Source organism: Capricornis sumatraensis, chromosome 13, assembly GCF_032405125.1.
Source record: "Capricornis sumatraensis isolate serow.1 chromosome 13, serow.2, whole genome shotgun sequence".
In the NCBI taxonomy this organism is placed as follows: Eukaryota; Metazoa; Chordata; class Mammalia; order Artiodactyla; family Bovidae; genus Capricornis; species Capricornis sumatraensis.
In genome coordinates, this window is record NC_091081.1 from 16,228,727 (window position 1) to 16,252,347 (window position 23,621).

The 23,621-nt window shown below is 39.9% G+C and overlaps 1 protein-coding gene across 2 annotated transcripts; it reads right to left on the reverse strand.

Moving 5' to 3' along the window:
• Positions 1–4,265: 4,265 nt before the first annotated feature.
• Positions 4,266–21,126, reverse strand: SMPDL3A (sphingomyelin phosphodiesterase acid like 3A). Of its 2 annotated transcripts, XR_011145825.1 has the most exons (9): positions 20,974–21,126; positions 15,126–15,339; positions 13,970–14,114; positions 9,877–9,973; positions 9,006–9,175; positions 8,236–8,416; positions 6,451–6,575; positions 4,677–5,044; positions 4,266–4,499 (listed from the first exon to the last, which is right to left on the reverse strand). XR_011145825.1 is itself a non-coding variant. In XM_068985195.1 (8 exons), exons 1-8 carry the CDS (start codon positions 21,074–21,076, stop codon positions 4,727–4,729), a joined length of 1,353 nt encoding a protein of 450 aa, XP_068841296.1. In that variant the 5' UTR covers positions 21,077–21,126; the 3' UTR covers positions 4,266–4,726. The 2 variants fall into 2 exon arrangements, 1 of the variants encoding a protein (XP_068841296.1); XM_068985195.1 differs by having other exon boundaries at positions 4,266–5,044.
• Positions 21,127–23,621: the final 2,495 nt, after the last annotated feature.

Below are 23,621 nucleotides of genomic sequence, written 5' to 3' on the forward strand. Positions count from 1 at the left end.
CTGATAAATTTTAAATACTGTAAAAACAATCAGAGTTGGTTGGGCTGCTTTCTTAGGGTACTGATTAATTTTAAAAAGAAATCCTAAAGTTCTCTATTTAGTGATGATGAGAATAGCAAAATGTTTAAAGGACTAGAGGCGTTCTTGGGGAGCTGGTACCAATTGTAATACACGATAGTACTCGTAATCTGTTGCTCTGTGTCCCACACGCTCCCCGCAAGCCCTCCCCTCTCCTAGTAATCCTAACTCCCTCATGACACAGCCATGTTTCTCCAGCCATAAATCCAGGAGTCATCCTTTATTTCTCTCTGTACTTTGTCTCCTATATTCTTGCCATCAATAAATCCTGATGCTTCTACTTAACAAAATATATCACAAAACGGCTACCTCTCTTCACTGCCACGACCTAGGCCCACCGCAGTCCCTTCCCTACTAGACTACTTCAGACCCTCCTGGTGTCTCTATGCTTTCATTATGAACTATTCTCCATGGGTGAGCCAAAATAATCAACTTTAAAGGCTGGATCTCCATCTATATAGTATTTAATATTTTAAAAAATACATGGGGAAGAAAATGAAACTATGAGCCATGGCATGTAGGGCCATCCAAGACAGATGGGTCATGGAGGAGAGGTCTGACAAACGTGGTCCCCTGGAGAAAGGAATGGCAAACCACTTCAGTATTCTTGCCTTGAGACCCCCATGAACAGTATCAAAGGGAAAAAAAGACACTGAAAGACGAACTCCCCAGGTCCATAGGTGCCCAATATGCTACTGGAGATCAGTGGAGAAATAACTCCAGAGAGACTGAAGAGATGGAGCCAGAGCAAAAACAACACCCAGTGGTGGATGTGACTGGTGATGGAAGCAAGGCCCGATGCTGTAAAGAGCAATACTGCATAGGAACCTGGAATGTCAGGTCCACGAATCAAGGCAAACTGGAAGTGGTCAAACAGGAGATGGCAAGAGTGAGTGCTGACATTCTAGGAATCAGCAAACTAAAATGGACTCGAGTAGGTGAATTTAACTCAGATGACCATTATATCTACTACTGTGGGCAAGAATCCCTTAGAAGAAATGGAGTAGCCAACTGAAATGCAGTGCTTGGACGCAATCTCAAAAACAACAGAATGATCTCTGTTCATTTCCAAGGCAAACCATTCAGTATCACAGTAATCCAAAGCTATGCCCCAACCAGTGATGCTGAAGAAGCTGAACGGTTCTATGAAGACCTACAAGACCTTCTAGAACTAACATCAAAAAAGATGTCCTTTTCATTATAGGGGACTGGAATGCAAAAGTAGAAAGTCAAGAAACACCTGGAGTGACAGGCAAATTTGGCCTTGGAGTACAGAATGAAGCAGGGCAAAGGCTAATAGAGTTTTGCCAAGAGAATGCACTGGTCATAGTAAATACCACATCCAACAACACAAGAGAAGACTCTACACATGGACATCACCAGACAGTAAACACTGAAATCAGATTGATTATATTTTTTCGTAGCCAAAGATGGAGAAGCTCTATACAGTCAGAAAAACAAGAACGGGAGCTGACTGTGGCTCAGATCATGAACTCCTTATTGCCAAATTCAGACTTAAATTGAAGAAAGTAAGGAAAACCACTAGACCATTCAGGTATGACCTAATTCAAATACCTTACAATTATACAGTGGAAGTGAGAAATAGATTCAAGGGATTAGATCTGATAGAGAGCGTCTGAAGAACTATGGATGGAGGTTTGTGACACTGTACAGGAGACAGGGATCAAGACCATCCCCAAGAAAAAGAAATGCAAAAAAGCAAAATGGCTGTCTGGGGAGGCCTTACAAATAGCTGTGAAAAGAGAAGTGAAAAGCAAAGGAGAAAAGGAAAGATATACCCATTTGAATGCAGAGTTCCAAAGAATAGCAAGGAGAGCAAAGAAAGCCTTCCTCAGCAATCAACGCAAAGAAATAGAGGAAAACAATAGAAAGGGAAACCTAGAGATCTCTTCAAGAAAATTAGAGATATCAAGGGAATATTTCATGCAAAGATGGGCACAATAAAGGACAGAAATGGTATGGACCTACCTAACAGAAGCAGAAGATATTAAGAAGAGGTGGCAAGAATACACAGAAGAACTATACAAAAAATATCTTCACGACCTAGATAACCACGTTGGTGTGATCACCAACCTAGAGCCAGACATCCTGGAATGCAAAGTCAAGTGGGCCATAGGAAGCATCACTACAAACAAAACTAAGGGAGGTGATGGAAAGATGATGCTGTGAAAGTGCTGCACTCAATATGTCAGCAAATTTGGAAAACTCAGCAGTGGCCACAGGACTGGAAAAGGTCAGTTTTCATTCCAATCCCAAAGAAAGGCAATGCCAAAGGATGCTCAAACTACTCAACAATTGCACTCATCTCACACGCTAGTAAAGTAATGCTCAAAATTCTCCAAGCCGGGCTTCAACAGTACGTGAACCATGAACTTCCAGATGTTTAAGCTGATTTTAGAAAAGGCAGAGGAACCAGAGATCAAACTGCCAACATCCGTTGGATCATTGAAAAAGCAAGAGAGTTCCAGAAAAACATCTATTTCTGCTTTATTGACTATGCCAAAGCCTTTGACTGTGTGGATCACAACAGACTGTGGAAAATACTTCAAGAGATGGGACTACCAGACCACCTGACCTGCCTCTTGAGAAATCTGTATGCAGGTCAGGAAGCAACAGTTAGAATTGGACATGGAACAACAGACCGGTTCCAAATAGGAAAAGGAGTACGTCAAGGCTGTATATTGTCACCATGAATATTTAACTTATATGCAGAGTACATCATGAGAAACACTGGGCTGGAAGAAGCACAAGCTGGAATCAAGATTGCCGGGAGAAGTATCAATAACCTCAGATATGCAGATGACACCACCCTTATGGCAGAAATCAAAGAACTAAAGAGCCTCTTGATGAAAGTGAAAGAGGAGAATGAAAAAGTTGGCTTAAAGCTCAGCATTCAGAAAACTATCATGGCATCTGGTCCCATCACTTCATGGCAATTAGATGGGGAAACAATGGAAACAGTGTCAGACTTTATTTTTGGGGGCTCCAAAATCACTGCAGATGGTGATTGCAGCCATGACATTAAAAGATTCTTACTCCTTGGAAGAAAAGTTATGACCAACCTAGACAGCATATTAAAAAGCAGAGACATTACTTTGCCAAAAAAGGTCCATCTAGTCAAAGTTATATATGTCATAATGGATGTAGTCATGTATGGATGTGAGAGTTGGACAATAAAGAAATCTGAGCACTTAAGAATTGATGCTTTTGAATTGTGGCGTTGGAAAAGACTCTTGAGAGTACCTTGGACTGCAAGATCAAACCAGTCCATCCTAAAGGAAATCAGTCCTGAATAGTCATCGGAAGGACTGGTGCTGAATCTGAAACTCCAATACTTTGGCCACCTGATGTGAAGGACTGACTCACTGGAAAAGACACTGATGCTGAGAAAGACTGAAGGCAGGAGGAGAAGGGAATGAAAGGATGACATGGTTGGATGGCATCACTGACTCAATGGATATGAGTTTGAGTAAAGTCTGGGAGTTGATGATGGACAGGGAGGCCTGGCGTGCGGCAGTCCATGCTATCACAGAGTTTGACACGACTGAGCAACTGAACTGAACTGAAGAAAAATATAGAGCTAACATCAACATAGCCATTGATTGAATTAGGAAATAAAACTTTCCCAATGCATTTAAGTCCTCTTATATATCTCTCCCCAATCAACTTTCCCATTCATTAACCTCCAACATTCTTGTATTTGATTTACCAACGTACCTCTTTTGGGGGGATCTGTTACATACATCTCTAAGCAATCTATACTATCAATATCTCTGCAATTTTTAAAATTTGATAAAATATTTCATTTATCCATTCTCTTGCGACACTGTCTTCCTTAAAACCTAGCAGTACTAAAAAGGGTTCTCCTTCACTCACAGAGTGAAGACAGGCAATGAAGTCCTGTCCCATGATGTCTCATAGAATCAGAGACAGCTCTAATGTGACCTTGGTGTTTTCTCAAGAGTACAGACAGTGCAAAAACAGGGTTAACCTCATGATACTTAAAACAGTTTGAACCTGAGTTTATACATGAACTTTCCAAGAGAGTGAATTAAAAACTGAAAATGACCATATTAAAAATAATTCATTCTACTTAAGGAAAAATAATTTGTTTTATTGTATAAATGACAATTTCAACAAGAGTATAAATTAGGTACAATTATAATAAACTGGAAGATAAGGTGCGTGCGTGTTCAGTTGTATCCCAGTTTTTGGGACCCCATGGACTGTAGCCCACCAAGCTCCTCTGTCCATGAAATTTTCAAGCAAGAATACTGGAGCAGGTTGCCATTTCCTACTCCAGGAGAACTTCTGGACCCAGGGATTGAACCTGAATTTCCTGAGTCTCCTGCCTTGGCATTGGCAGACAGGTTCTTTACCACTGAGCCACCTAGGAAGTCCTGGAAGATAGGGTATTTACATTCAAACATCATTCTAGTAATGGGCAATTTAAATACATTCGATATAATAAAAATTGAGAGTACTACATTTTTGCATCATAAAAAAGCAAAGACAGGAATTATTCCTGCCCACTCAGTAACTCACAAAGATTTGCATAACAATTTCCACAAACTGACCTCAAGAAGCAGGCACTGTTTCATTATCAAAGAGAACAAACCGTGAAATATTACAGACTGTGCTTCATATGATATTGTCTCAAGCAATCTGTATAAGAAATAACATCAAGATTCATAATTGCACAAATCTGAAAGATCTTACATTTTCTCTGACAAATTACACTGCTGTCATAACTCACAAAGAAGTATTTGTAGTATTTTATGAACTGTTTACTCTCTTGGATTGCAAATTGTTTAGCTAACTTATACAAACTTTTTGGCTGCAAATCTTCAATGTCATAGGCCTGGGTCAGGTTATACTCCAGCTTCCAATTGGATTCTCCCTTTATATTAGCATCTGTCAGGTTCAAGTAATACTGCAGCATATCCTATAGTTAAAAATAGTTAAAAAGAGTAATAAAGCCTGGTTCATAGTTTGGCATATAATGTACTGCATAGCAAGCAGAGTTCTTATTAGGATTTACGTGACCTTCTTAATTTTAAAGTGTAGTCATTTTAAAAAACTGAGAATTGCTTTTAAGGAAAAAGAGTCCCGATAGAAAAATCTATATTGTTTTGCTCATATAAAATATAATGAAAGAACATAATAGAAAATAATCCAACTGTACAGAAAGATATACAGAGTAAAAAGCTTTCAGTTCATACACCTCAGAAGTAACCACTGCTAACAACTGTCTATAAATCAGTTATATGCAGCAGGTGGCTTGTACAAGCCCACAAATGCTGTCAAATTTTCAGGAAACTCACAAGCTAGTTTATATCATCACCGCAGCTTGAAATTGGCCATTTGGGGAGTATTTACGCCACGGAAATTGGCAAACACTACAAAACAAAGCACCTTCCACCCCCCAGTGAGCCAGCTATTAAACGTTTACCAGCACTCCAGTGTATGTGTGCTGTTCCAGACTGTATGTACAAAAGAAATACAGGTATTCAATTTCTTTTTACTATCTTTTTCATTTTTTCATAAAATGAAATCAAACTATACAAACTATTTTGCACTTTGAAAAATGATATAGTGTCATAGCAGGTACATCTTTCTATGTCAACGTACACACATACACATGAGTTTCAGATCTAAAAACAGGCAACTAATAGTTGCAAAAGATTTCTTTTGGACTATTCTTATCAGTCAATTGTTGTATTATCTTTCTTAATTTAATGCTTATGGATTAAAACCAGATTTCTCCTGCACTATTGTTTTTTGTAAAAACATGCTCCAGGGAATAACAGAACTATTGCTTACTAAATTTACCTAGGAGAAAAATGCAGTTACATCAGTAGAGACTTTACCTGAGAAACGCTTTTCAAATTACATATTTGTTGAAAGGTACAGTATTCATAAACTAATGTCTAGCCTTTTGAAGCTGAATTGATATAAAGCTGACATTCAAAACACAAAAAAGAAGACATCTTGAGATTTCAACATAAAGTACAACTTACAGTAGCTGTGTTGAAAACATTCAACTAAACTGATGAAAACTACATAGACAGGCAAAACTATGAAGTCAATTCTAAAAGTTACACCGACTTAAAGGAACGATGCTAATAGAATCCCCAGTTCTCACTGTCTCACACTTCCTTGTTTCTGAGGATCTTGACAGTTTTAAGGAGTACTAGTCAGGTATTTGGAGTCAGGTTTGGAGAAGGAAATGGCAACCCACTCCAGTATTCTTGCCTGGAGAATCCCATGGAGAGAGGAGCCTGGTGGGCTAGAGTCCATGGGGTCGCAGAGAGTCGGACACGACTGAGCGACTTCACTTCACTTACTTACCAATAATTTATAATCACGAGGATCATACTGAAATAGTCTGACACCGGGATTGTTGGTCAGTCTCTCTAAAACACTTCTCACTGGAGTAACAGCAGGAGCCACGAACAAAGAATTTACTGGCTTTCCTGGACAAAACATACGTACATAAATATATGTATTTTTAACAATTGAGCTTAATAATATTAAAGATGCAAAAAGTTTCAGATTAAGAAGTTATCAGTCATAATAGTCAAATAATGCGTGATGCTTGATGGATCCTGATGTAAAACAACAGTAAAGAGACACTTTTGAGAAAACAGGGAAAGCTTTATCAGGAAGGAGATTGAAAGAATTATTGTTGGTTCTGTTAGTTAAGTTAATGGAATTATGATTATAGCAATGTGTGACGCATGTAGTGTTGAAATACATTTAATGTTTGACATTTACTTTCAAATACCTCCAAAAAGAGAATCATTGGTAAAACAAATCTTGATAGATATTTCAATATCTCTGTTTTTACATATATTTGAAATTTTTCATGATAAAAATATCCAACTTATTACAAATATACACACATGAAAAATACAAAGCTAGTTTTTTTGTACTCCACCTATGACAATATTCCAATAGTTACATAATAAGAATTTGATTAAAGTGTCACCATGTTTTATATCTATTATAGAACTAAAATTCTTTCTGAGTAAAAAAGCTATCAAAGGCTGAAAAATGTTCATTTTTACCAAGTCCAGTCATCCTAGATGAAAAAGGCAAAACATTTCAAAATGTTCTCCAATTACTGAAATATATATATTTATCCTGGCTGACTACTAAAAAATCAAAACTTTTATTTTGTTAGCTCTCAGTTTTCTGCGCTCATACAGAAGTTATCTTTAAGAGCAGATAATCATTGTCTTATTTAATGCACGTGTTCCTTCTGTTTTTTTTCTTTTAATGCTGAGTAGATGACCATGTTGGTAAGCACTTAAAAGTTAAGAGCTTAATATATTTTACTTTAAACCACAGTAAACTGTGCTTTGCTCTTTAAATTCTAAGTAAGACTAGTCATAGCAAAAGAAACTGGAGGACTTCCCTGGTAGCCCAGCGGTTAAGAATCCATCCACCTGCAAATGCAGGGGACACAGGTTTGGTCCCTGGTGCAGGAAGATTCCACATGCTGTGGGACAACTAAGCCTGTGTGCCATACCTACTGAAGCCCGGACAGCCTAGGGCCTGTACTCCCCAACAAGAGAAGCCACAGCAATGAGAAGCATGCACACCGCACCTAGAGGGTAGCCCCCACTATTCACAACTCGAGAAGCCCGCAGGCAGCAGCAAAGACCCAGCGCAGTCAAAAATAAATAAATCGTTTTAAAAAAGTATGGCAAAACCCACCACAATATTATAATTAGCCTCCAATTAAAAATAAATGAATAAAAAAAAGAAAGGATCTTGAGTCTCACAAGTAAAACAAAAACAGTGTTTCTCTAAACTTTCAGATCTAAAAGAACATTTGAGTGAGCTGAAGGTTTCAGAGGCTTTTGGGTCAACAGCAATCAAATGGTGATGGCTTTGGGAAGTTAATAAGAAGTCCAGTGTTGGACTAGGTATAGTCCTACACACTATAGGACTATATATATATATATATATACACATATATATATATATATATACATACTCATTGAAGGGAAGTGAGAACAAGCTAGTGCTGGCAAGTAGATTTAATAAACTTTACATTTACTGGATCAGTAAAAGTTAATATTCACTATTTTGTGTAGCAAAATAGATACAAATAGAACACTCTATTACCTTTTTTATCTGAAAGAACCATAATACTATCTCTGTGAGTATGTCCATAAAATTGCCCTGCAATGATGTCACTGTATTTTCTAAAAATGTCTATCAATTTCTCATTATGGCATTTTCTCATTGCTGGGATGCCCTTTGCAAAAGGCAGATACCCCACTGGAACATGAGCTATGATGTACACCTGGAAAGAGAAACACAGAGGACTGATGGGATTCTTTCTGCACATTTATCATAACAAAAAGACATTTAGATACCCAAGATTGAAAGTACATTAATTAAATTTTAGAAAACAAATATACCATCTCGCCTACTCATTTATCAAAAAAAGGAGAAATTATGAAACTATTAATGGTCTTAAATTTATACCTGTCTATTTAAACTGCATGGTCTATGATATAATAGTCTTCCCAGGTGGCGCTAGTGGTAAAGAACCCACCTGCCAATGCAGGAGACATGAGAGACGTGGGTTTGATCCCTGAGTTGGGACGATCCCCTGGACATTGTGACATTAGGTAACTGTGACCATGCTGCAGTCCAGGGGGTCGCAAAGAGTCGGACACGACTGGGCGACTGAACTGAACTGAACTGACCAAGCCTTAGAGCAAAATAAAATGAAACTAGCATCAACAACAGAGCAAATCATAAACTGTTTCATGCAAGAACATCTTTAAATTTTAATCCTTTTCTTGTACCTGACCCCTTGCAAGTCTAATAAATTCACAAGTATAACCCTCTGTTTATCCCCAGTGATGTTGATCTATGGCGTCTACCTTCTCTTTATTTTGCTGAGAGAGGTTCAGTGTATTTTCTAGCCATTCAAATTGATTTGCTGGATCAGTCTGATTTAGGGTCATGGAATTTGGGCCATAGTATAAGTTTGTGTTGAGACTGATGATCCGAAGTTTCGGATTATTTGAAACTTTCTGTGTATAAAAGCCACCTATAAAAACAAATTTTAAACATATTCTATTAATAAAATAATACACAGATACATAGACACTGTGAAAGCAAAAATCTTAATTAAGGTTTACAATCCATTGAGGAAGGTTATACTCATTTCTCACCGCCTCGTTTACACTTAAATAGGCTCATCATTACATAAGAATCAGATTTAACAAACACTTACTGAAAACCTTCTCTGTGTCCAGTCCAGTGCTGCCCTTCCACATACTGAGGTCACAACAGTTGTGTTTAACATTCTTATGAAAAGATAACCAGGCAATTCAGGTCTGATTTTTATCAAGGAACGATTAAGAAATCAACTTCTACTTTTGTATGCTTGGGAAACTAAGATAAGAGATACAATGAAATCTAAAATCTAAAGAATGAGAACACTGAAGATACAACAGCAGATAAATCAAAGCTGCTAGGCTCTCAGGTGAGATGGGGCTTAAACGCATGACCCCACTCACACCTGTGAACCAGCGGTGACAGAACGCTGCTGTCATGGCACTTTCAGAGTTAGCCGCCGGGACCTTGGCCCACTCACCATCCATGCCACTCCTCGGCTTTCAAACATGGTAAGGCCTCTAGGAAACCTGGGCACAGAGACCCTTCAGAATTGGCACACCCAAGCAAACAATAAATATCCAAACAATATTAGCTGAACAAAAAATAAGGCTGAGTAAATCTTACACTTACCTTTCCTTAAAGTAGTAATTGCTTCTTCAGTCAGCCATGGTTTCCAGAGGTTTCCTACTGCATTGTACACTTTGCTGGTGACTACAGGCAGTTGATCCTGGCCACAGACAATATAATCCAACATTGAAACTCTGAAGATACATGGAGGAATTAATTTAAACATGCCTTGAGCGATTACTACCATAGGAGGCATCTGGAGATGCAGGAAGACTAGATATACTCAATTTTTCGAGGTATTTATGGCCTTGCTGGGGGGATGGAGAACAAAATGCAACCAGCCGTCTGTAAGACAGTGTGCTAGGAACCATCGCAAGGATCCTGAGAGTGAAGAAACAAGAATAACCGAGGCTGCCCTGGAGAGTCAGCAGGGAGAGCGAGAAGAGCATTTGAACCAGACCTTGAAGAATGGTTTCATCAAGTTGACAAGAAAGGGAATCAAAGCATAAACAATGGCCCAGACACCAACATGGTGCCGTATACAGAAAAAAGCCCTTGTTTTGGCATAACTGGAGTACAAAACGGATGTGGGAGTGTGCTCCTTAGACACTGAAGACAACTTTGCCCGTGAAAATGTAAGTTCTGGTGTAGCATGCCTAGGAAGTGGAGAAAACGTCATGATTTCAGAATTAAACAAAGTCCTCTGAAATGTTAACACTAGTATAAAGCATTTTAACTTCTTGAAAGAAGACTTATAACCACATGTTTTTGATTTGAAGTCTCTTTATGTCAACCCTGAATATCCATGGGAAAGACTGATGCTGAAGCCGAAGTTCTAATACCTTGGCCACCTGATGCAAAGAGCCAACTCACCGGAAAAGACCTTGATGCTGGGAAAGACTGAAGCCAAAAGGAGAAGAGGGTGGCAGAGGATGAGACAGACAGCATCACAGACTCAATGGAATGAATTTGAGCTAGCTCTGGGAGATAGTGGAGGACAGGGAAGCCTGGCGTGCTGCAGTCCATGGGGTCGCAAAGAGTCAGACACGACTTAGTGACTAAACAACAACTCTTCATGTTAGCCTAAATCATATAATTTTGATTTTCTAAGTATTATATGTATAATATATTACACAGTATTTTTATCATCCTACTTCATCATATCACTATTAAAGAACCCTTATGGTGCTGTAAGCGCTAGACAAGAAAAATAAAGCTTCAAGAAAATAGATACTGAATAAAAACTCAGAAATGATTTGTGAAATTGAGTGATTATTTCTATTTTCTTTTCAAAAAATTATACTAAAAAACTGAAGCCATTTTCTTCACTTTCTTCATTTCCCTCTGCATATTGGTGACCCAGACCTATTTCTTCAAGGAGTTTCACTGACATCATTAATTAAAATGCTTTACCTTTTTAAAAATGACACTCAGGTCACATTAGTTCTTAATACATATGCCTCATACATGATTAAAATATAAATATATTCAGGGAAAGTTATAAGTAAATGACTTCTTTTAACTGAAACTAATTATTCAAAGTATATTTTCAGTTTGTGTCAGAGATCGGAGTGATCTGTCTGAAAGTTACACAGTGGCTTTGCCCAATCTAAATCCTAATCAAACATTGGTAAGCATCATCATCATAACATTTTAGCCATTTGTTTACTTCAGGATGGATGCCAAGATACTGGTATAGTCATGTAGAATCAAAATTATATATAAACATTACTCTAGACTTTTCTCTCTACTTTAAACATGAGAAATATGAGCACCAGAGTTAAGTGACTCAGGGAGAGCTGGTCAGTTCCAGAGCTGGGTCTAAATTCCACGTCTTTCTATCATCACTCTTACATCCAATGATCTATTGCACAATGAGAAGTGGCGCCACCCACAGTTTGGTGGCACCAGCTTTGCCAGTGGAGGAGTATATGAGGATGCTGGGCTGGGCTGCTTCCTTGAGTGGCAATGGGAAGAAATCCTTGGGCTGTCCGTATGAATATCTACTTCTGACATAATGGGTGGGAACTTGTGTCTGTATCTGTGTGTTTATGTAGCTATGTTTACATACATGTTGATGGGAGAAATAACACACCCAATTTATTTGTTACTAACATTCACCAGAATTTGATTTCAGATATGAGTAGCCTCTAGGTGAATTTGTTGTGGGGCTTTCGTGTTACATTTGACATTCCTGAAACTGGGATGGAAGGAAAGATGGCAGAATAGTAGAAAAAAGATGTTCAGATACAAGATCACAAGCTAGAAAGAGGAAAAAATTAGCTGTTTAAGGTATAAAGGCTGCCCAATTTATCCTAGTTGTACAGGTAACAGGATATATTTTAGACTTGGATAGTACCTATATCTTTGAATTATTATAAGATTTCGCTTCACAAGAAGAAGGCAGAGATAAAAGTAAAATGAAACCAATCCTCAGAGGAGTTAGGAAACACGTGTCCATGTCACTGCTTCTTGCTACAAAACCACCACTCCACTGACTGAGGGCTTATAATGTGCCAGGTAAGAAACTATGCCGTTTCCACCGAGCGTCACTAATTCTCCCCAAAACTTTGCAAGGTTAAGTATTACTGCTCTTGTTTACAAATGATCAGGGATAATTACATGCATTACTCAAGGTGCTCAGCTATTAGAAGCAGGACAGGTTTTTAAATTCTAATGAATGTGACACTAAACCCCACAGGTTTTCCATTACAGCAGTCTGTCTGTCACCTAAAGCTTATAAAAACAATGTGTGTATCCTCTGATTCCTGGAGACTGTCCACCTCCAACCCTCTGCTCTGTGTGGTCTCACACTTCAACAGTAACAAAAGCTGACCACTAGTTAAGAGGCTGACTGTCACCAAGACTCACATATTATTCATCTCAAGACTGGAGGCCAGGCCCAGGAAGTCACTTAAACTTAAGCTCGTTCTAAAGTGCAACTTTCAAAGTCACAGTTTTTAGATTAATTAACTAATATAATCAAGACCCTCATTAAGCAGTCTTTTGACATGAGATGGAAAAGATATTCTAAACACAAAGCAAAACATAGCCAAAGAAAGGCATGAAAGTAAACACCATGTTCCGGAAATGCTGATATGTTAGTCTGGTAAGAGCAAAGGACCTGTGAAAGGATGTTTGTTCAACTGAACACAAAAGATTCAGGATGTGGGTTCTGCCACTAAGTGACTGAACACTTAAACGAGCACTGTTCAGGGCCTCAGTTTCCTCGTTCATAAACTGAAGAGTTATCTAGACCAAGGGTCAGCAAACTGTTTCTATACAGGGTCAAATAATAACACTTTAGGCTTCGGGGTCATATAGTCAACATGGTAACTATTCTCTGCTGTCACAGTACACAAGCAACCACAGGTAAAACAGAAAGAATACCCATGGCTCTATTCCAGTGAAACTTTTATTTACAAAATCAACTGTCAGGCCACAACTGGACCACAGGCCCTGGTTTGTCAAGCCCTGCAATAATCTCTAAGATCTCTTGAATCTGAACAAATGTAAGATTCTGCACTGCTACAGCGATCCCTGTTACTGGAACTGCTGTCCGACTGTTATGCACAGGCTGTTTAATAAAACAGCCACTCTAATAGAGGTTGAAGCCTAGGTTGTCTCAGACATTAAAAATACTCTGAACATACTCTCTGCCTTGAATTATATTTTGAACATGGACTTCCCTTCTTGGTTCTTAAGATAATTCTCTATACTTTCGTTTTTAATCACAATCCAGCTTAGATCAGAGTATGAGTAGCTTAGTATGTCTAATAGAAATTCAAAAACATGTAAACATTTGTCAACACTAACCTTTTTATGCTAGCCTGAACATGGAAATTAAAATGAACAAAATAATTTAAAAAAAAAAAACTGAGGAAGAATAAGAAGGAAATCACAAATTAATAACCCATGAACTAAGTAATCTGCTTCCAAAGCCCCACTATGGACATAACTTTTTATGAACTATTAAGAGTCAGTTTTAAGTCCCCAAACCATGTGTTTTGCCTTCCTCAATGGTTAGTGTTAAGAGCACACTCTACCTCCACGAGCCCTGATCCCATGCTCTATTACGAACCAGTCAGTTGCAAAACTTTGACACTACTGATGGGAAAATCCTCCAAGCATTTCCAGAAGTTGTGGTCAAATTTACCTGTGGCCAGTAGTCATGATTACCCAGTGCAGGGAAAACCTGGAGATTTGGAAAGAGATGCTGGATAGTGGTTGTGAGATTAGCAATCACATTTATGACTTTGTCTGTTGAGAGTTCAAGCACTGGAACATGAGGCGGGCTATCCCTGAAAAGAAGACAAGATCACAGAAAACAAAATCGGTTTCTATAAAAAGTCACTAGACTCTTGTGTAAAGCTTTGCTGTATTGTCATTCGAAGTCCACCATAAATCAACAGATGATAAAGAGTTGATAAACTACTCTGCACGTACTTTTGTTCCACTGAGAACCCTAAAGAAAAAGAAAACTTGTGAAATACAAAAGATAAACTGAAAATGTCAGCCTGTTTCACTGCCTGACTGAAGATTTGTAAGAGGCAAAAATGCTTAGTAATTAAAAGCACAGACTCCAGGGCCAAAAGTGCCAGGTTTGCCCTCTTATAGCTGTGAGCACTTGGACAAGTTACTTAGATGCTCAGGGCCTTAATTTCCTTATCTGTAAAATGGGAAGAATAATAACAATATCTATTGTGGAGATCAAATGAGTTACAATGTATAAGTTCAGGATGGGGAACATGTGCATACCTGTGGCGGATTCATGTTGATGTATGGCAAAACCAATACAATATTGTAAAGTAATTAACCTCCAATTAAAATAAATAAATTTATATTAAAAAAAAATAAGGCCATGATCATTATTGCAGGTAAAGGAAATATAGACCTTCACTCTGTCATGATGAATAGAATTAGTTAATAACTACACCACCAGAAGATGATGTTTGTAAAATCACTATCACAGGTTAATTCCCATTGCTGACTTTTGTTTTTTGATTATTTAATCAAGGCTTATTATCACATTAATAAACATCTCAAGATAATGACACAAAAAGCTATTTATAAACTCATTTCTTAGTTAATATGGACATATTTCTAGAGGATATATTCTAAACAAATAAAACTGGGACTATGAAAGTTTTTCTTATCCCTAATAATGCTGACTTATTTGATCTAGTATTTTTTAAGCCCCAATAATTCTTAACATGTAAATTAAGTTTCTTATGAAATTAAACATCTTAATGAAGCTTAGGACACTGTAGATATATACTCAGTAACTATATGATATTTATATAATCACTCACCCTGTCCATATCATAAAAGATACTTTTTGTCCTGAATTTTTAATAAAATCAAGTGCTGAAAAAATGAGGCGATAAGGAGAATCACACATTACATCTCCAAAAGGACCAGGATCTGAGGCTTTTGCACCTTTAGAGGAAGCGCACACTTTTGTGTGGTCACCTGTGATGTGGTAAGTAGGATCTAAGTGGAAGTCCGTCACATGCCAAAACTGTCCTGTTGATAAGAAAACAAGTGGTGTTAAACCTACTTCTCTTTTGGAATTCCCATACAAATATTTACAGTAAGACGAAACAGGCGTTCTGTCCTGTGTTAGAAGAAAGCCTTAGCAATTTAAATATCCATGTGCTGAGTAGCTCAGTAGTCCTGTCCAACTTTTTGTGAACCCAGGGACTGTAGCCCTCCTGGCTCATCTGTCCATGAGATTTCCCAGGAAAGAATACTGGAATGGATTTACACTTCCTTCTGCAGAGGATCTTCCCACCCCAGGGATCAAACCCATGTCACTTGCATCTCCTACATTGGCAGGTGGATTCACCACCTGGGAAGCCCAAATATCCATGTGCCCTGAAATTAAATACAGTCTTTCCCTGTGAGAATACTGACTCTAAAGACAGTACAAAGATTTTAGTAGAATTCACTATTTGCACACAACAAAATTGATGAAATCAGTGACAGCGTGACTAATTAACAATGACTACATAACAAACATAAGTTTGCATAGTGATATACATGGAAACCCTTTTCTGGGAAGTCAATAATAATCCCATATATTGTATCTTAATATGCTTATTAAGGAAGAAGCTTAAGGAAGAAGCTTAATATGCTTAAGGAAGAAGCATATCTTCTTCCTTATAGAATTTAATGTTTTAGAAATTATTTTCTTCTTGTAGAAAAATGGACATAAAAATATGATGTGTTTTGTTAGGGTTACACAGTGAAGAGATTGCAGATGTATGTATGTATGTTAGTCGCTCAGTCACGTCTGACTCTTTGCCACCCCATGGACTGTAGCCAGCCAGGCTCCTCTGTCCATGGAATTCTCGAGGCAAGAATACGGAAACAGGTAGCCATTGTCTTCTCTAGGGGATTTTCCCCACCCAGGTATCTGCATCACAGGCAGATTCTTTACTGTCTGAGCCACCAAGGAAGAGATTGCAGAACTTGTAACCAATAAATCTTACTCCTAATTTTGGTGTAAAACCTTGTCTCTCAATATTAATGGAAAATGAGCCTTTAATTAGCCAAAAATAGCCACTGCTATTCTCAAAAGGTTCTCAAAAGCAATTTAATAGAGGAACATCTTCTATTATACACTGTCTAAAATGTAATAATATTAAGGGAAGCATTCGTTAAAGAAGAAGGCAATGGCACCCCACTCCAGTACTCTTGCCTAGAAATCCCAGTACTCTTGCCTGGTAAATCCCAAGGATGGAGGAGCCTGGTAGGCTGCAGTCCATGGGGTCGGGAAGAGTCAGAAACGACTGAGTGACTTCACTTTCATGCATTGGAGAAGGAAATGGCAACCTACTCCAGTGTTCTTGCCTGGAGGATCCCAGGGACGGGGTAGCCTTGTGGGCTGCCGTCTATGGGGTCGCACAGAGTCGGACACGACTAAAGCAACTTAGCAGCAGCAGTAGCAGCACGCTTCCATTTGGGTTTTCAGGAATCATTTGATATCACCCTTGCTTGGAAATCATCTTGACAAAGATTCTTTCACTGAAGGAAACACTAGTACTAATAAATATAGTAGCAGCTCTCTTTATTAAGTATTCACCATATGCCAGACATTGTGGAAATAACTGAAATACACTATGTAATTTCATTCTCAAAACTACTTCTCAAGCAGGAATCCCTGTTCCTATTTTAGAGTTGAGAAATTAATAATGAGTCAATTAGAACATCTGCTCTAGTATATACAGCTTAAGAAACAGGAGAGCCAAAATCTGAACCCCCGTTTTGAAAGGCCCTCAAGTTTGCTTACAATTGATTTACATATATCTTCAATGTTTTGCTGCTTTCTTATATATGACCAAAAAATTGTTTTAATATTGAGACTTTTTCACACTTTGAATTTTGAGCTTAATCTGATAATGACTAATTTACAATAGGAAACACATCAGAAGTGACAGAGTAGCAACATACCACACCAGAAGCATGGAAAAAAATGAGCAGAATACAAAGTTTTATCTACACAAATAATAAAAAGCTAAGTTTGCACCTGAGCAAATACTTGAATAAAACCCAAAGCTGGATAATAAAGTAGAAAATTTAAAGCAGTTGATTTAAGGTGGAAAAGGCATATTATATATATTTGGGATGTTGTTTCTCCACAACGTTGTTACAATAGCACATTTTAAGCCCATAGCTAAGAAGTAGTAGACAAAAAAAATCCAGAACAAAGTAGTTATCAAATAGTCTTCATGGTCAATTATTCGGTATTCAGTCCTCATTTGAAAACTTTTGCCATGAGTAATTTATTTTATTCCATAATGCAGAAAGTACTCCAACTTTTTTCCAGCTTGGACCGACTTTACTCAGCACATAAAGTGGATTGGCAGATAACAGAATTATCCTGGAGACAGCCCTTCCTTGAGGTATAAATATACACTGCATCTCAGTTTTATGTAAATATGTATATTATTCAAAGAATGTTAAGGTGTGTAGTGAACTTACAAGCAGAAAAGTATAGTGCTATGGTTAAGAATGGGGGTTCCACAGACTTCCTTGGCAGTCCAGTGGTTAAGACTATGTGCTCCCAAAGCAGGGGGCATGGGTTCAAGTCCTGGTTAGGGAACAAAAATCCCACATGCCCGCCACGTAGCCAAAATAAATAAATAATTTAAAAAATTAAAATTAAAAAAGAATAGGGACTCCAGAATTAGACTGCCTGACTTCAAATCCAAGCTCTTCTTCCCAATCTAGTTGTATGATCTCAGCCTGTTTCGTCTGTAAAATGGAAATAATATTATTGTCTACTGAATGAGGGTTAAGTGACTTAGTAGAAATAAGGGCCTGGCACTTGGTAAGCTCAGCATTAGTTATATTGTTATTCATTTGTAATGTCAAGTTTGCATTTGACACTGAATTTCCTCATTTCCAAGTAGTGGAAATGTATTGAGTACTTACTTTAATACTGTTTCTTATGCTTTACATGTATTTACTGACCATTATTTTCATTTTACAGTTAAGTCCAAATCACATATGTCATATGCAACAGAACTAAGGCAGCAATTCCAGAAATCTGATTCCAGAGTCGACATTGTTCTGTGTTACTTCACATGCAAAAGTCCTTTCAGAATAAAAAAGTCCTTCCATCTCACTTGCCTCATGCAAAATAGATAACAACACACCTACAGGAAATACTGTGTCAAGTAAGGGACATGAAATTACTAATATATTAAATTTTTCTAAACAAAATTTTTGCAAATTTTTGTAAAACAAACCTGAAAACACATTGAAGACACTCATCTGATGTAACCTATTACCAGCATCTAGAATATGTCTGATTTATGGTAGGTCCCCAATAAACATTCTTTAATTAGGCACAGGAAGATTCAGGATTTCCTCAAGATCACATGGTGACTCAGTATTGAAAGCTGAAATGGAACCAGTCTCTCCAGACTTTCAGTCTAGAGCTCTTTCCACTACCATTGCACTGCTAGATAAATCAGTAAGGGGTAATTACTTAGATGCACTGAAGGGTCTCTTTAAATAGAAGCCAAGAACGGAGCCCTGACAGGTTCTTAACCCGGGATTATCAATAATAAACATCTAGAGACCTCACCTCCCGCCTCTAATGAAATTCATACAAAATACTGTGTGTGTGTGTGTGTGTCCAAGGCTATAGACCTGGCCTGTGGCAGAGCCCACTCTTCAACCCAGGGTTCACAGCCCAACATGCTTTTCACTACTCAATTATCACATCTTGTTTGGCAAATAGGGAAATCTCATGTGTCTCAGTGGTAAAGAATCCACCTGCAATGCCGGTGACACAGGTTTGATTCCTGGGTTGGGAAGATCCCTGAAGGAAATAGCAACCCATTCCAGTATTGTTGCCTGAAAAATCCCCTGGACGGAGGAGCCTGGCGGGCTACACACAGCCCATGAGGTCTCAAAGAGTCAAACATGACTTAGTGACTAAAACTTTTAAAAGATTCTCACAAATGTATACTGGGTGTTTGAACCCTGGTTCCCCCTCTCCCTCCCTCTTCCTCAGGCGACAGCTCTGAGTAGCTTCCTTACAGAAACAGAGAGCTGTGAAGATTCACCAGACCACAGAAATCTGTCATGGAGGCCTTCAGCAATCAGACCCTTAAAACCAAAAGGTGAATTTGCCAAGGGCTGGCCTCCTACAATCTAGGACATTTTATCTCAGAATCCTAAACAGCCACATAATTGAAGAAAAACAGCTTTAATGAAAGCAGAAACCAGCATACATAAGTATTTGGGGACAATTTTTTGTTACGACTGACAGTTGGGAAACCAGACTGACAGTTCTAGCTTTCAAACGAGTCATGAGTAGCTGAGTCATGAGGACTTGGCTCTTGGACAAACAGAAGGCATGTGAGAAAGTAAAGTGATAAAGATAAGCAGTCTCAGCAGTCAGCACTGTGCTGTTTGAGAGACAGCTATGCCCAAAGCACAAACCATAAAAATAACTCCACCTTGCTCATTTCCCCCTCCTCTAGATAACAGAGCCACCACCAGCACCTGTGTGCAGAGTCTGTGTCCAACTCTTTGTGACCCTATGAACTGCAGCCCATCAGGCTCATAGGATTCTCCAGGCAAGAATACTGGAGTTGGTTGCCATGCCCTCCTCCAGGGGATCTTCTCAACCCAAGGTTGAACTCATGTCTCCTACACTGGAAGGCTGATTTTTTACCACTGAGCCCCCTGGCAAGCCCAGATAACTGAGCAATTCTATTTGAAAATGAGTCAGGGAGGTGGGGATATTCTGACACTGAAGGCTCATATGGCATCATAACATCTCCCATCCAACGTTTATCTACTCAGGACCAGTGGTTCTCAAACTCCAGCATCTACCAGAATCAGCTGGAGGATTTGTTACACGGATGGTAGGGGTTTCGGATTTAGTAGGACTTGGGGGTGACTAAAAACTTGCTGCAGTTTTTACCCGTTTAGGTGATGCTGGGTCTCTTGGTCCCAGACCTCACTTTGAGAATCACTTCCGTCCAGGTACTGGGGTAGGCGTTGGGAATGAATAAAATTGACTCTGCCCTCAGAAAACCCAAGGGGGTCCAGGTAAAGTGAAATGAAGGCCCCGAGCCTTCTAACGTAGCCTAACGAGTAGGGAGCGCGGTGCCTGCGGTTGGTGCTGTGGTTGGTGACGTGGGACGAAAAGGCCACCAAACTTGGCGAGCAGGATATGGAATAAACTCCGAGTCGCACTGAAATGTACACGGCTGAGCGACTGAAACCCGGCAGCTCCCCCGCCCCACAAGGGCAGATTCGGGGCCGCTGGGAATGCGGGACATCCAGCCCCCAGCTTCTTTTTTCCCTTGAGACACCCAATGTTTCCTTCCTTTTGCCCGGGAGCAAAACACACCTGGAGACAGGAAGTGAAAAGCACTGCACGAGAGGAGCAGCGCCCCTGCAGCGCCCCCACTGTTATCAGCCAGTCCCGATCTCCCCGCCGAGCCGAGCGGGCGCTCTGGTGCCTCAGTCACCTCGCCCTCCCCGCGTCCCGCCGCCGGGGCACAGCCCCCGAGCTCGGGGCCTTTGGCGCAGGCGCCCCGCTGCCCCAACGCACTGTGCCCAGCTTCGCGCATGCGCTTTGGCCGCGGCTCGCGGGCAGCTCCAGGGACGGAAAGGATACAGACGACTCACCCACCGCGGGACCAGCGCCAGCGGGAGCCAGAGGCAGTCCGAGGCCCGGGCGGCAGTGCCAGGCGGCTAGCAGGCAACAGACAAGCGCCCCCAAACGCGCCATCGCGAGTTGCAGCCACGGGTCTGGGAGACTCTTGCTGTAAGGAGACTCCCCTGCACCGTGGGACCCGGGGAATCGGGGAGGAGGTAGACCTCTGCGGTTGTTAACGCCCAGCGGTCACGTGCTAGATTCCGATTCCTCAACGAGTAGGTTCTCTTGACCTTCAGCAGCTGTCTAGCGATTACCTGGTTTATTGTTGTTTCTAAGTTGGCGACAGGTCCTGGAAGGAATGTGCTCGAGGCAACTCCGCACAGATTGGGTCCCCTAAGTGCCACTTGACCCGAAGTGCATGGGTCTCCTCTTCAGAAGTGATACAGAGAACCTCCAAGTGTCTTGATTTGAGCCAGGTGAGCAGAGATTTCGAATACAGTGGATCTGAGTGTGATCCCTGGAACAGCAGCCTCAGCACTGTCTGGGAAGTCTAGTTAGAAGTGAAAATTTCCCAGTAGGCTTACCCCAAAGCTGTTGAGTCACAAACAGGACCTGAAGCCTAGTCCTTTGAGTGTCCAAGTCCTCCACAAGATGCTAAAGTTGTAGTGACGTTTGAGAACCACTACTCAGAAACACTGAGCTTCCCAGGTGGCACTAGTGGTAAAGAACTCGCCTGCCAATGCAGGAGATAAAGGAGAGGTCAGTTTGATCCCTGGGTGGAAAAGATCCCTTGGAGGAAGGCATGGCAACTCACTCCAGTATTCTTGCCTGGAGAATCCCATGGACAGTTGAAAAGCCTGGCAGGCTAGGGTCCATGGGGTCCCGAAATGCCAGACACGACTTGAGTGACTTAGCACTCACACTAGGTTTCAGTTTTTGTTTGTCTGGGGTTTTTTCTTTGCTTGCTTGGTTGTTTTTGCAGTTGAGTTAGAGCAATGTCTCAGAACTGTGTTCTATGCATTTCAGAGGTAACACGGAAATCATATATAGAACTGGTGGGTTTTATTTTTCAAGGAATTTTTGAAGATACTCAATCTGACAAAGGAGCCAAGATTCCCAAACTTCCTTGGGTTCTGTGTTCCTTGTGATATCACTTTGAGGATTCTGATCCCTTTAAGATAAAGGAGCATATAATTTAAATTTATAGGATATGGAATTCCTTTGAAGAAGAAAAAAACCTTCCAGAATTACTAACCTCATAAAAAATGCTATCGAATGTATTTGTTTCCCAACAGAGAAATTCTTATTTTGTATGCTGTGTAATTTAATGGGAAAGTGTCTCATGAAAAAGGCTTTGAAATGGGAATCAAGGTGCCTCCATTTTCTGTTTTGTGTCTTGCCAGGGAACTTCCCAGGTGGCCGAGTTGGTAAAGAATTCGCCTGCCAGTGCAGGAGACACAAGAGATGCAGGTTTGACCCCTGGGTCGGGAAGACCCCCTGGAAAAGGAAATGCAGTGTACTCCAGTATTCTTGCCTGGGAAATCCCATGGACAGAGGAGCCTGGTGGGCTACAGTCCACAGGCTGGCAAAGAGCCAGACAGGACTGAGCTATTGAGCATACAGGCATGGCCTGCCAGGGCTGTTCAAGTCTGCCATGGCTTTAGGATGATTCAAAACCCTTTGGACAACCAAAATGCTTTCTAATTGTGGAAAAAACGGTCCTTGGAAAACAACCTTAAGGACAGTAAAAATAACTTACATGTTTCTAGGACAAACACTTTGAAAGACAGAAAAGAACTTTTAAAATTCGTAAAAATAGTGATTCTCACTTTTTCTTTTGCCAGTTTTCTTGTGTGTGTGTTTATGAGAAAAGAATTGAATTTTTACTTCACATCACATGCAAAGTACCGAAAAAGATCAAGAGAGAAAAATAAAACTTTAAAACAGGCTAAAAAAGAATTTCTTACATTAAAAGCACATCAAGGGGTTTCCCTGGTGGTCCAGAGGCTGAGACCTCACACTCCTAATGCAAGGTGCCCAGGTTCAAACCCTGGTCAGGGAACTATATCCTACATGCTGTCTTTTACTGATGTTCAGTCAGTTTTAGTGGAAGTAAACTGATTGTGAAATAATTCTTCAGTCAGTAAGCATGAAATATGGCATACACATTTTGAAACTTAAGCAATGCTTCCATTTTTTAAAGGTACTATATTGAGTTAATGGGTAGAAACACTGTCCTCCCTTCAACTCTTTCCACTCTCTTTTGTTTTCCTTTATACCTTGTCTCTGAGGCGCACAAAGCTACAATGCCTTAACATCTCTGGGTGTACAGCTCACGCCTTGCATGTATTTGTAGGTCTCCATGTTCTAAAGGTCTGTCTAGTCAAAGTTAGGGCTTTTCCAGTAGTCATGTCTGGGTGTGAGAGTTGGACTATAAAGAAAGCTGAGTGCAGAAGAATTGATGCTTTTGAACTGTGGTGTTGGAGAAGACTCTTGAGAGTTGCTTGGACAGCAAGGAGGTCCAACCAGTCCATCCTAAAGGAGACCAGTCCTGAATATTCATTGGAAGGACTGATGCTGAAGCTGAAACTCCAATACTTTGGCGAAGTATTGTTCACTTTCACATTCTGGTGTAGGTGTAATTTGTTGTGAGGGTGTATAGGTTAATACACTGGGT